At 40.5% G+C, this 14,122-nt stretch overlaps 1 protein-coding gene across 25 annotated transcripts in view; it reads left to right on the forward strand.

Moving 5' to 3' along the window:
• Positions 1-14,122, forward strand: part of TTLL5 (tubulin tyrosine ligase like 5) — a 279,445-nt gene that overhangs the window by 191,297 nt on the left and 74,026 nt on the right. For 20 of the 25 annotated variants that reach the window (XM_044774056.2, XM_044774058.2, XM_070514095.1 and 17 more), the window contains one exon: positions 5,047-5,242. The exons of 4 other annotated variants lie outside the window; for them this stretch is intronic. In XM_044774056.2, the coding sequence (XP_044629991.1) occupies positions 5,047-5,242 (196 nt within the window). Of the gene's footprint in view, positions 1-5,046; positions 5,243-14,122 lie in introns of those variants that run through there. One more of the 25 variants, XM_044774064.2, reaches the window with a different exon arrangement.

The raw sequence follows: 14,122 nt of genomic DNA on the forward strand, positions 1-14,122 counted from the left end.
GGGAATTTATAGAGGAAGAAAATATAGCCTCTGCTGTCCTTAAATATCTGTACATTCCATGAAGTGCCATGGAAGTGGGTGGATATTCTTCCTTGTAAAGAAATAGTAAGATCCTCCCCCAGAAAGCACTTCATTCATGGCCTTGTTATAGTATTTCTCCTTAGAAGCACCATTGGCATTTTGAGCAGCACATATTTTTCCTAGCACAGGGCTGTTCCTTGCATTTCCGGACATTTAGCACCCTTGACCGCTACCTATTAAATGTCAGTAATCCCCCACCCCCATTATTATGACAATGGAAAGTACACCTACGCACTTGCCAACCCTCAAGAGGGACGGGGCATCCCTATACATGGTTGCTGTGGTTTTGCTGGGATTGGATGGAGGAGGCTGGGGAAATGAACTGCGGAATCACGCTCTGTGTAGACTGTCACATTCCTCTGCCTCATCCCTCCCCTACACTCTGTGATTCTTGGGAAATCTTGACACTGAAAGCTTATTGTTACGAAGAGTGCAATTGTCTGGTCAGATTTTGCTTTGCTCAAGACCAGTGCATTTTGCAGATTGCCTCCAAGTTCCTTAGAACCCACATCCATTTGATGGAACAGATCTTAAACCAAAGGGGAAAGTTATAGCACTTTCGTGTGACTGGAGGTTAGGGAGTATACTGCAGGCAGGGCAGTTATGGCGAGAAACGTTTAGTCCTGCAGGGCTACAGTGTGAATAGAAAGTAAGATGAAGTTCTAAATGAATAGGCCAATAAGCGAATGTGGCATTCAGAAAAATTTGCTATGTTGTCGTCTATTAGCTACAAATGTAGTAAGGGCGAATCATAGCATCGTTCACTTTGAATCTTTGAATATCAATCAAATGTTAAACATTCTGAGCATTTCCACAGCTCACTCTCTTGGCTCTATATACTCTGTTCTAGAAATAATATAAAATTATTAGAAGTTATTTACAGGGAATATGTATAATATTATATTTTACTATTGAGCAAAGAATAATATAAAAACTAAATTTTAGAGAGAATAATTGAATCTCAACATATGGTGGGAGTGGAAAATTTATTACTAGTCAACTAGAATGAATTGATTTTTAAGAAAATGGGATGGAATTTTGGATGGAAAGGGAAGCTATCAGATGCCGTAGAAAGGACTGTGTAGATGTGCAGTCTCAGGCAAGGCCAAGTGAGAGTGCACCGGGCCTCTTCTGTGTCAGTCGCTATAGCACTCGCGTTTACAAATCCCAAATGCTGTGCTTTAATTGCGAGATACCATGGCCTCACACCCGCCGTAATTCAAAGCCAGCAAGTTTCTCATGGCACTTGCCACATAGCCTTACAAAGCTGAGCTCTCCTGCCCTCGCCGAGTGATGCACCGTAAAAATTCCTGCCTCTTCGCTAAAAGCCTCTACTTGCTTGAGAAACTTCCTTTTGTGATTTGGAGACTGGGCTTATGTTACTGATGAGATTAAAAACAGCTTTTGCTATAAAAGTTTATGATGCTGCAGTCTGTTCAATATGTGTGCAGTTGGATGAATAAACCTCCTCTTATCCAAAGTCCCTTATTTGATCTGCTCTTGCCCACTGTCCTACCCCTTACACCCGCAGTGCCCTGCTTCCTGTATGCACACCTGAGAATCTTTCCCTGGTCATCTCCAAATAAGGGGGCCTAGTTAGCTCTGATTTCTGATATACGACAAGAAGGCATTAAAGTAAATGCCCCCTAGGAATATTTGTTATTAAAGCAGCTCTTAGAAAGTAAAACCAATCTAGCTAGCCCATGAGATGAATTCTGATATAAGCTCCGTAGTTAGAAAAATCCTTCAATATCTAATCCCTGAGTCTAGATTGCTACTTGTGGCTAGAAACTTGTATAACCAGCAAGCTGCGAATGGAAGTAGAATCAAAATTGGTGAATTTTCTGGCCTTTGGTGCAGTTATCGTAAATAATAATTTCATTCTACATTTAAATACCTGCCCTAATTGGTATGGAAATCTCAAGGTTATTCAGCTGTTGTAAGCAGTTCCTGCTGTTTCAACTGCCTCTTCCCTCCTGTTCATTTGTTCATCAGATCGGCCCACTCCTGCCTTGAACTTTCTCTTCATTTATACCTGGGTGCCTTTCTCCGTTGCTCCTTCTTCCACTCAGCGCTCACTCAGTCCCCCTAGCTGTTCAGTCGTTTCTTGCCTGTTATCTACATTTAGCGTTTCTCTTCCCTTGCTAATGAGAAAAGAGATAACAGGTTCCTCTGGCCCTTCCTTTCCAACCCAGTAACTCCTTTTTGACTCCCACTCAACACTTCACTTTGTGAATAATGTTAACATTTTATTCGTGTATTTAGGTCTTATTTATATTCAGTCATTGGCCACCACATTTCTTCATACCACTGGAAGCCCCTTGGGAAAGATCATGTCTTTTTAACTGTATAACAGTATGCACATTGAGGCATTTCAAGAGAGATCACTGAGGATCAAATGTCATACTCAAAAAAATTAGTAAATAAGCTCTAAGCTTTTTGGTACTATTCGCCAAGAAGATTAGCTGAAAGTGTGTAATTGTGCAACTGAACTGTGGGAGCCAAACTGGGAGGAGACGAGCAAGGGATGTGACGTATCAGAGGTGAGATTATGTGAGTAGAAAACCCTTCATCCACGGGCTTCAGAATACGTTACACAGACTTTCTCTTAACTAGGTATTTGGAAATCTCTTTGAGAGAGGCAGAGAAATCGAAGCAGAGACCTGAGATGACCAATCTCTGAGGGAGGTTACAGGCAAGAGAGAACGTGGACTTCTGGACGCAGCACACGTTCCGCTTTGCTCTCTCCCAGAGGGCTCTGTGGGGTCACCAGGGCCCAGGCTATAAATAACCAGGTGGCCTGTAGGTCAGGACTCAGGAAGATCTGTGTAACCTCGCTCCAGTGTTACAGCATCTCTGCTCTTGAAATGGCCATTAATGCCAAAGGAAATTTACAAAGGAAAGAATAGCATGATGATTTAAATCACTATGAATCTTTCTCTTAAATTAGGCACTGTTTCCTCTCTCTATGCCCCATTAACCAGAGTTTGGAGTGAGGTTGTTCACTGTGAGATTATTCTTGTTTCTTCTGCATACAATTTTCTGGTCGCTATACCTCAAAAAGGAAAAAAAATAATATAGTATAGTTAAAGAAGGTTAGAGAATAACCAAAAGTGTTAAGGAGATGAAAGGACTGCCAAATAAGACTATTCTAAAAATAAATGGGAAACTTGTAAAAAAAATTGTGGTAAAACATATATAGCCTAAAATTTAGCATTTTTAAGTGTACGATTCAATGTCATGTAGTACATTCACAGCCATCACTACCATCCGTCTCCAGAACTTTTTCATCATCCCTCACTAAAACTCAGTACCCATTAAACAATGACTGCCCATTCGCCTGTTTCCCCAGCCCCAGGCAGCCACCGTTTTACTTTCTGTGTCTGTAAATTTGACTCTTGTAGGTACCTCATATAAGTAAAGTCGTACAATATTTGTTCCTTTGTTACTGGCTAATTTCATTTAGCATAATGTCCTCTAGGTTCATCCCTATTGTAACATGTCAGAATTTCCTTCCTTTTTTAAGAATGAATAATATTCCATTATATGTATATATCATATTTTGTTTATCCATTCATCTTTTGATGTTTTCACCTTTTGGCTATTGTAAATAATGCTGCTATGAACACTGGTGTACAAGTATCTGAGTCCCTGCTTTCAGTTCTTTGGGGTGTAGCCCTAGGATTAGAATTGCTGGATTATGTGATAATTCTGTGTTTAGCTTTTGGAGGAACCACCAGTCTTTTCTGCAGCAACCACGCCACTTCACATTCCCACCAGCAGTGCCTGAGAGTTACGGTTTCTCCACATGCTTGCCTCACTTGTTAGTTTTTGTTTATTTTATTTTGTTTTTAATAATAGCCATCCTAATGGGTATGAAGTGGTATAAACTGGGACTTTTCTACCTGGAAGAAATGGACTGAGAGGGGAAATGTAGGAGCCTATAGTTGTGAAGACTTCTACTTGGACGTACACAGACATGGTCACCAGAATCTAAAATTTCAGAATTTGGGCAAGGAAGATAGTCAAAGTGTTTAACAAATAGCATAGTATGGATGCTGAACAGTCCTGAAGGCCACTGGCCTTTCATCTTCCTCATGTGTGCAGGCTAAATGTCAGCTTGGCTGGGGACCCTGTTGAGGTAAATTTAGAATAATGAAAAAGGTATCTTCTTGGACCAGTTTTGTTATCCAATGATGGGGATGTAAGCTCAAATATAAACACTTCTTAAAAAGATTTAGATGTTTCACTAATGGATGGTTAAGAAAAACCAAGAATTCTGTGTAATTCACCCTTATGCTTTTGAAGTTGGTGTTAGAGAAGATGCTTGTGCCTCTGTTCCTACCTTAAATTTAACCTACCATCCTGCATGTGAAGCTCTAAGGCTCCTCTTGGAAGTCCTCATAGCATTTGCAGGAGAGTGAACTTGCTATTTTAATTATTAGCATTCAACAGACATTTATTATGCACTGACCATGTGCCAGGCCTTATGATAAGCACTATGAATAGAATGGAGAGCAGAGCAGACCCTGTTTTTGTCTTCATGGAGCATAGTGGGCACGTCAGATAATTTATAACACAAATAGATTGGTAATTCCAAACTGTGTTTAGTTCTATAAAGGAAAAATGCCTGGGGGCCGGCCCGGTGGCGCAGCGGTTAAGTTCGCACGTTCTGCTTCTCGGCGGCCTGGGGTTCACTGGTTCGGATCCCGCGTGCGGACGTGGCACCGCTTGGCACGCCATGCTGTGATAGGCATCCCACATATAAAGTAGAGGAAGATGGGCACGGATGTTAGCTCAGGGCCAATCTTCCTCAGCAAAAAGAGGAGGATTGGCAGCAGTTAGCTCAGGGCTAATCTTCCAAAAAAATAAATAAATAAAGGAAAAATGCCTGAGATATTTCTCTCCTTTCCTTTAGATTGTTCACACAACCACTCTAAGAAGTCTGCTTTCTTTTCTCTTCAGGAGCCTCCAAACAGGTGGCTTTGCCTGGGAGGGAGAGGTAGAGAACAACGCGTATAGCAAGGCTACAGGGGTGGTCCCCCAGCACAAGTATCACCCCACAGCAGGCAGCTACCAGCTCCATTTTGCCCTGCAGCAGCTTGAACAACAAAAACTTCAGTCCCGGCAGCTTCTGGACCAGAGTCGAGCCAGGCACCAGGTAATTCAAGATAAGGCTTTTCCATGTGCTAATATCTTCCTTCTGTTGGAAAAAATAATAATTAATAAGACCAGTGGGAAGCATAGGAATAGTTTCCCAGGGCCACCTCGGCTTGGATGGGGCGTGGGGAATGTACTCTCAGGGAAGACGTTTTGAAGCCGTAACGTCGGCTTTGCTGGAAAGTGATGCTGAACCAGTTTTGATATTCTTTCTTTCATTTGAATGTTCCTGCTCAAAAGTCTCTCTTGTTGTATTTACCCTTTCCGTTGCGTGATCGTGGTTCAGTAACCTCCCGAAGGGTCTACTTCTCAGGTACCTAAAATTACCTAGCATTTTAATGATTTTTTTTGTAAATGTACTACTTCCTTATCTTCAGAGACTTTGTATACATAAGCACATATTAATCCTTCATGATCTATCAAGGTTTTCAAAGAATAAATAACTTTCAAGTTCTTCTTGTAAGAAATGGTCATAAGTTAGGTTGTTGGTGTTCTGGTTTGACAGTTGGTTCACAAAACAGTGTACACAAAAATGTAACAGCATACACAAGAATTCTTGCTGCTGTGGAACTTACACTCTAGTGAAATACTCACTGTCCGTAAAATGACAGAAACTCCTGAGCATGTGCATGAGGGAGCTAGATAAGTGAATTGCACTAGTGTATCAGCATGCCCCAATTACAGAAGAAGGATGATTTCACAACAGTCAGGCCATAGAGAGTTACATTTTTCCCCATGATTTCAGAGTTATCACTAGAATCGGTTACCATGTTCTCCATGTTCTGTTGGCCCAATCAGTATGAGCTTCCCTGATATTTCATTCTGTGAAGAAACGTCTGTCAGCTTGATTTCTCATCATTTGCTCTTTCTTATAAAAAATGTAGTACGAGGCCAGCCCCATGGCCGAGTGGTTAAGTTTGAGCACTCCACTTCAGCAGCCCAGGGTTTCACCAGTTAGGATCCTGGGCACGGACCTAGCACTGCTCATGGAGCCATGCTGAGGTGGCGTCCCACATGCCACAAATAGAAGGACCTACAACTAGAATATACAACTATGTACTGGTTGGCTTTGGGGAGAAGAAGAAGAAGAAGAAAAGATTGGCAATAGATGTTAGCTCTGGTGCCAATCTAAAAAAAATACATATAGTACATAGTGTGCATTAATTTTTGCAAAATTAATATTCATTCAAAGGCTAAGACAGCATTTCCCAAAGTGTTCTTTTCTCTAGATAAAACAATTATCATCCTCTCTATCTTTGTCTTTTCAACTACCATTCAAGTCCAAACATATTTTATTATTTCAGTATCATTCATCATTTGATCATCTTCATCTGTGATATTGTACTCTGTGTATATGTTAATTTACTGTAATTGAGAAATTATAAGTGCAGGTATTGTGAAGTAGTTCTCTAGGTTGTTTTTACTAGAGAAAAATCCAGACTTGTTATGTGTAAAGCATGGCATGTAGCACCTCATTTTGATCACCACACTGCCCTTTGTCACGTAGAAATTTCCTCATTTATTCTTGAGATAGTGAAGGCATTTAAGCCAATTTGCATTTTCACAATTGCAAATATAAATGTGTATCTTAGGGGTTTTTTTAATCTGTGTAAATTTCTTAACAATTTTTAAGCTTCATTCAGAGTACTTGAGAATGCCAATGTAATCAGATGCTGGAGAATAGAGGTATGATATGTAGCCTTATTTCCCTTATGCGAGTGTAATCAATGGCTCTAACAAACCTAGACAGTTGCGCCCTTTTAATGCTTTCATACCTTGAAAGGGTGGATGATTTTTTAAAAAAGGAGATGATTGCAGGGCATGGAAGTTTTGAGGAAGGAAAGACAGTTTTGCTGATTTTCACTTTTAGAAACTGCTTCATTTATAAATCCTTCTCATTCTTTTGATTAGCTTCCAGAACTCACATTCCTTTGAAAATGCAGAGTACCGCTATTCTTGTGTGAATTTTTTTTTTCACTGAAGATTTCACTAGTTTAGTTTCGCTGAACTATGAAGTATATGGAAAAGATGTTTTTTAGGATCTGTCAGAATATCTATCTTAGAGAGGAGTCAGAACTCCCAAGAAGGGAGTTATCTCGTGTCTCCTGGAGAAGGAACAGAAAATCATCAATCATAATTTTATATATGTTTATAACATCATTTTTATTTCTTCTCCCTGTTCTTCTGATCCACAGTTGATTTAGGTAAAAATGAGGAAGGGTGTAGGGGAGAGCTAATGAAACTACATTTTATTAGCTTGAAGAGTTTATAACTAATAAAATAGCAAATAAGATATTAAATGTTCTAACATGACAAATATTTAGTAACTTAGAGCACTTCATTTCAGAGGACGCTAAGAATCACTCCACAGAAGGAGCAAAGCCCTACTGGATTTTAAGCCTCTGTTTCTAGCCTAGCTTATGGCTGTGCTAGACTTGACTGTTATAATTATCACCAAATTGTTGGTCGAAGCGTGTTTTGCGTTCTCAGTATGCTCTGTATTTCTGTCCTTAGGTAAACCCTTTAGATAGAGCTGGTTTCGCTGATGAACTCCTGATGTTTGGGATTCATTTTTCTAAAGTGTAGGCAACCATTGATGTAGCTAACAATTTGGTTAATTGCCTGTTTGAGAGCAGTGGATGCAATTGAAATCTAATTTACTTAGCATTCATCCACAAGAGATACCTGTTTATAGAACAGGACATTAAAGGGGGCTTTATATTTTATATGTTATATTATATTATACTATACTATATTATATTACATTATATTATCATAATTATGTACGTGGACAGTACCTTTCATTGTGATCTCCTAAAAATGTTTTGGGAAAGATCATGCAGCCTTTCTTGCATTACATGTGGAGGAAGTTGTCCATCCTTTTCTGCACTTAGATAGCCAGCTTATTGAAGGTATTAACTTTAAGAAGGTGAGCTCTGATTCAGGATATGAGTTTGGAAGTGAGCATCTCCGACCATTCATGCAGAGTAAGCTTTGACCTTCATTGCTGTCTAGCATTGCGCTCATAAATCCAGAAACTGTCCTGCACTGAATCCACCCGTATGAAAGACTGGCCCTGTGACCTGGGTGTGGGAGAGGAAAGTCACTCAGAGCCACTGGCAGAGGTTTCCAGGGATAGGGCTACGAGGGGATAGGTGTGATCCTGTCCCTTTGATAGAGAGCGGGATAAAATAAGACAAAATTGAAACTATGAGCTTTTACACGCTGATGAATAAAACCAGCAGTTTAAAAAAACGTTGTTCTAAGTCAGAGCAGGGGTCCGCAAACTTTTTCTGTAAATGGCCAGACAGTAAGTATTTTAGGCGTTTCAGTAGGATCCATGTAGCAACTACTCAACTCTGCCGTGGAAGAATGAAAACAGCTATAGGCAATATGTAAATGAATAGCTGTTTCCCAATGAAACTTTATTTACAAAAACAGGTGGCAGGCTGGACCCCTGGTTTTGAGCAACAGAACCAACAGAACAGGGCCTGTTAAAACACCGATTGTTTCCCCTCCTCGTCTGGTTCAGTAGGTTTGGGAATGGGGCTCAGGTATTTCCAGCAAGTCCCAGGCAATGCTACTACTGCTCTTCTGGGGACCACACTTTGAGAACTATTGAGCCGTAGGGAAAGAGATTAGAAGTGTCTCCTCTTCATTATTTGTTTTCTGTCCTTTGGAAGGGAGACTGGATATGTTAAAACTTAGTGTTGCCCTTATAAAATTTCGGGCAGTCATTTTTTTATGGGAACTTTGTTTCCATCCTTTTCACTCCATCTACCACAATCTCCTTGTAAATAAGTTTTCCAAACTTAAAAACCTCCTTGCTCATTTCTCTTATCAGGGTACATTCTGCTCAGCAATCACTGCTTCCAGGACTCAGGCTTTATGGTGGACAAGAGATAAGTGAAGGGACAGATTCCTCCCTTTTTGTTTTAATAATAATAGCCAACACTTAACAAGCACTTACTGTGGTTCAAGCACTATTCCAGGTGCTTTACATGTATTAATTCATTTAAAATGAGTTTCAGAATGGTTGAGGAAATTACCGAATCTTGATAGTCTAGGGATGGTAAAATGAATGTTATGTGTTGACACATCCCGCTGTACGTTTCCTCTCCAGTTTCCCTCATTGCTTCCCACTTCCTTCTCACCCTGGCTTCCTGCCTCTGAAGGAGAAGGATAAAAAACTTTCCTTTCAGCTGAGTCGGGGGACTTTCTTGGGCAGCCGTGCCTGCTGGTGACATCAGCATGAGTAGCCCTCCATGCTGGGGTCTGTGAGGAGTGCTGCACCGGCTGTGAGGCCCGACTGACCTGATTCTAATTGCCGACATTGAGCTCATGTTATTCTTGGCCCAGGGCGGCGCGATTACTCAGTAGTTTCTGTTAAAGTGATCCTTTGTTAAACTTCTGCTCCCAGCCCCCCTCTCCTTCCCTCCCACTCTCTTCTCTGCCTCATCCAGTCTGAAAAAAGCCCAAGAAGCAGAAAAAATCAGGACATTTTGATGGCCAAGGCAGAACTGCTGAAATTTCTTTTAACAACAGAGGAGGAAAGGGGGAGATTTTTGATACATCTTAACTTTTCAGTGGTTCCGTTCTCTTTCCAAAGGCCTTCAATTTTTAGTAGACTTAATTTTCAACATAGTAAGGTAACTCAAAGTAGGAGAAAACTGAATCCTAAATTCCTCTCATCCTTTCACTCCATCTGTTCTTTGCTTCCGCCTTCCCACCATGCCCAATTTTACCAGACTAACCTAGATTCAGTAAGAGCCAGCGGAGACTAATGATCCTAGAAGCAGCAGCCCAGGGCCAGCTCAGTGTTCACATCAAGGGGTCTTTCAGTGTGCTGGTAACATCTCGAGTGCCGTATGTAATGAGCTTTTTGCTGATGGTGTCTGTGTACATGCGCAACCTCACAGGTGTGGAAAGGATCCCCATACAAACCCGGCCAAGTCTTGTTATTCTCCTCCTAAAAGTTCATTGCATGTGTCTAGGAAAATTCTGCCCCCCTACAGCAATGAATACTGTTTCTCCAAGCCTTCAGTTGCTGTGTGTTTGTGTTGTGGAGGAGGGGAAAGAAAGAGAAATTCAGAGGCACCCGGGCTTTCCCAGGCAGCCAGCAATAACATGCTAGCTCCTCAGCATGGCACGAAGAGAACAAGCAAACAGCCTGGCTGTGCAGGGGGAGTCTTCCTACGTCTTTCTCACAGGGTCCGGGAGGAAGGTCGGACTGGGGGTATGCAAGGGGGAGAACTCACACATGTGCTCAAGTTCTTGGAGCCTGTTGACTTGAATGTCATAACCTACTGCTGTTTTATTTTCGTTTGGGGTTTTTTTGTTCTATGTTGTGTTTCCTCCTGACCTTTATCAGGAACTCATATAACACTTAGTTTCTAGCTGCTGCTGCTGCTTCCTTCTTCCTCTTCCTCCTCCTCTCCTACTTCTTCTTCCTATTCTTCCTCCTCTTCTGCTTTTTTTCTTCTTTTTCTTTTCCTAGAACCATTTGACTTAGTAGATTTTGCCAAAGCAAACTCCTTTCTTCTTACCTAATAAAATGCATTGAGACTACCTGAAATAATACGTGTAAAACTACATTCAGCTATTTTGGAAATAGGCACTGTGGACAGCCTTTGGAGTCAGATAGTCCTGTTTAAATCCTGGCCATGTCCAGCCCATAACCTGGGCTAGGTTATTCAAACTTCTTTGGGCCTCAGTTTGCTTGTCTCTAGTATGGAGATGACAGTATGTATCTGTGGGTTATCATGAGGAGTATGTTCCTCAGGCTGTTACCATGTGGCAAGCACTGAACCAGGAGTTTTATTGCGTTATCGTATTGAATCCTCACGAGTGCTGTCTTACCAGCCCCATTTTACAGATGAAAAAACAGAGCATCACTTATGTGACTTGCTCAGGGTCACATAAGTAATTAATGGAAGAGCTGGTTTTTGAACCCAGGTGTGTGAGCCTCTACCATCCAAGCTCTTGGCTATCATGCTGTGTGCTATCTCCCTGACAATATATTTAAGGCATTCAATAAATAGTAGCTATACATATCATTACATAAATTTTATTTTGCAGTTCATGCGTTCAACAAGTACTTATTGACACCTATAAAACCGTATTTGAAAAGTTATTCTCAAGTATCTTAACTAGTCTCCTACTATTCAAATATACTGTCATAAAAGAAAAAGTTTACTAAACACTTGTAAACTTAGGCCTGGACGTTATCCCAGTGACCTCAAATTCTTAATTAAAGAAATGTCTTAAGAAGGTATTCCTGGGCTTAAAACTCTTAGAAATGCCCGCAGTTTACCCTCCCTTGTGCTTTTCTTATTTAGTGCTCGGGCAGGGACTACTGAGTCATGCAATATCCTGAAAGACGTTGTACAAGTTTAGAGGTTTGAAGCACTTGTGAGTTGTTATTAATAACATAGGAATTGTTTCTTCAGTTATCACTTTGTCCTTTCAGCCTTGTTATTGGTACTGGTCATACTATTTGAATTTTCCTTCTGTAATGGTGTTTTGGAGACTACTAGGAAACATAGCAGGTGTCTACAAATGTGAATACCACAGATGACACTTCTGCATGATTCATGTTACGCTTTCTTTTTTAATGCCATATAAATCTGATTCTTAATGCGTTTCTGCTATATGGATACCAATTCATTGTACTGATTCATTTCTACTAGTAATAGAAGTCCACTGGTTACCACCAACTTGTCTTCTTAGCTGCTGCTCGAGTAGTGTCCCCCTGGAGTGTTAGAGGGAGGAGGGTGAGGACAGGAAATGGACATATAGTGAGCCTCCTGGGTACTCACCATTCCACTGATAAGGAAACTGAGGCTCAAAGAGTTTAAGTAACTTAACGCCAGGTCCCAGGTCGCAAAGCCAGCTAGTTACAGAGATAACATTCAAACCCGGTCCAGGGCTTCCAAATCCCTTTCCCACTCCCACACCCTCCCCCTTGACTGGAGTGACTCTTCATTTTCTTCTTGCTTCACACATTTACCATCAGTCAGATAGAGCATCCCAGTTTTATTGCTGCTGCTGCTATACACTCGTATACACTCACACAAGAGTCAGCGTAATGAATCAAAATTCAGAACTCCGCTTGGTTATGGGTGTATTCAAAGGAACTGTTCACCTGTCAGCTGCTTTGGATCCATCTTGTTTGTCGTAAATAGCTAAAATGCAGTTTGCTCTAGCTGCCTGGTGATGAGTTTCATTCCCTCCCCTCACTCTGTGACCCGTGATTGGTTTGTTTGTCTCTGGGCATATGAGGGACTCACAGCAGTAACTTTGTGTGAGACAGTGAAAGACCCCATCCTTCAATGTAAAGAACCCCATCTGTGTGAGATGGATGCAGCCACAGGAGAAAGCTTAATGGATGTGTGACAGCAGGGTCTGTGCAAGGCACACAGTAGGTCAACCATGTGAGATTCTGAGCCAAATAAAACAAACTATACATTTGAAGACAGAGACAAGTTAGATATTTATAAACTCTGAATTTAAAGTTGTAAAGGAACTTAGAGATTGCCTTGTCTAATTATTTCATCTTATGAATCAGGAGATATAAGACACAGACACATTATTAGGAGATCAAGGGCTCTGATGTATAAAAAGTTCCCTAATAGTACTAACAAATAAGAGATAAAGAGACAATTGAAAATGAACTATCAATTATCTTTTTTTCACCTCTTGAACTCTCAGTGTGGGGTCATTGCTGATCTTTTGAGCTTACCTTTATAGATATAGATAGATAGATAGATAGATAGATAGATATGTATACACATACATACATATGTATATATATACTTTAACTTTTAAAATAAGTAACAAAGATTTGCTTAGGGACAGATTTTTTTCAACCTTTCTTTCTTGGAGAAAAGCAAGTGAAATCTGTCATTTAAATGCGTCTGATGAAAATTGAATGTATCACTGGATTTGCTTTAGATTTTCTTTGGAAGGGAGGTTTGATTTCAATGGATTTGCTTTAAAAGAGAGTCAGCATAGCATAAATAAGGAAGGCAGTGTAGTGTAATGGGGCTCTAAAATCAGACTCCTCTGTAGGCGTGGATCCCAGCTTACTACTTAGTAGCTGTGTGACCATGGACAAATCAAGGAACCCTTTTTGTGCCTTGGTTTCTTCCTCTGTATATGGAGATGATGATGGGACCCCCCCTCAAATGGTTGGGAGGATTAAATGTGGTAATAATGTGAAGTACTTAGAGCAATGCTGACCCATGGTAAAAGCTCAATAAAAGTTCATTGGTCTTATTATGTGCTACGTTTTTTCCATTGGGTAAAAATTACATAGCATAAATTTACCCTCTTAAATATTTTCCAGTGTACAGTACAGTATTGTTAACTATATGCACACGCACATTGTTGTACAGCAGGTCACTAGAACTTTTGCATCTTGCATGACTGAAACTCTGTACTCATTGAACAACTCTCTGTTTCCCCCTTTCCCTAACCCCTGACAAGCACCATTCTACTTTATGTTTCTGTGAGTTTGACTGCTTTAGATACCTCATGTAAGTGGAATCATGCAGTATTTGTCTTTTTGTGATTGGATCACTTCACTAGCGTAATGTCCTGAAGGTTCATCTTTGTTGTAGCATATGGTGGGATTTCTTTCTTCTTTAACCCTGAATAATATTCCATTGTACATGTGTACAGACATCTTTACCCATTCATCCATGGATGGGCATTTAGATTGCTTCCACATCTTAGCTATTGTGAATAATGCTTCAATGAGCATGGTGTGCAAATATCTCTTCTATTGTATGTTCCTTTTAACCTTAAATATACATCACATTATAATTTCAACTTGTGGGTTTGGGTTAAACCCCCTGTGCCAGAAGCAGAGATTAGTTAA

Source organism: Equus asinus, chromosome 7 (assembly GCF_041296235.1).
Source record: "Equus asinus isolate D_3611 breed Donkey chromosome 7, EquAss-T2T_v2, whole genome shotgun sequence".
Classification (NCBI taxonomy): domain Eukaryota; kingdom Metazoa; phylum Chordata; class Mammalia; order Perissodactyla; family Equidae; genus Equus; species Equus asinus.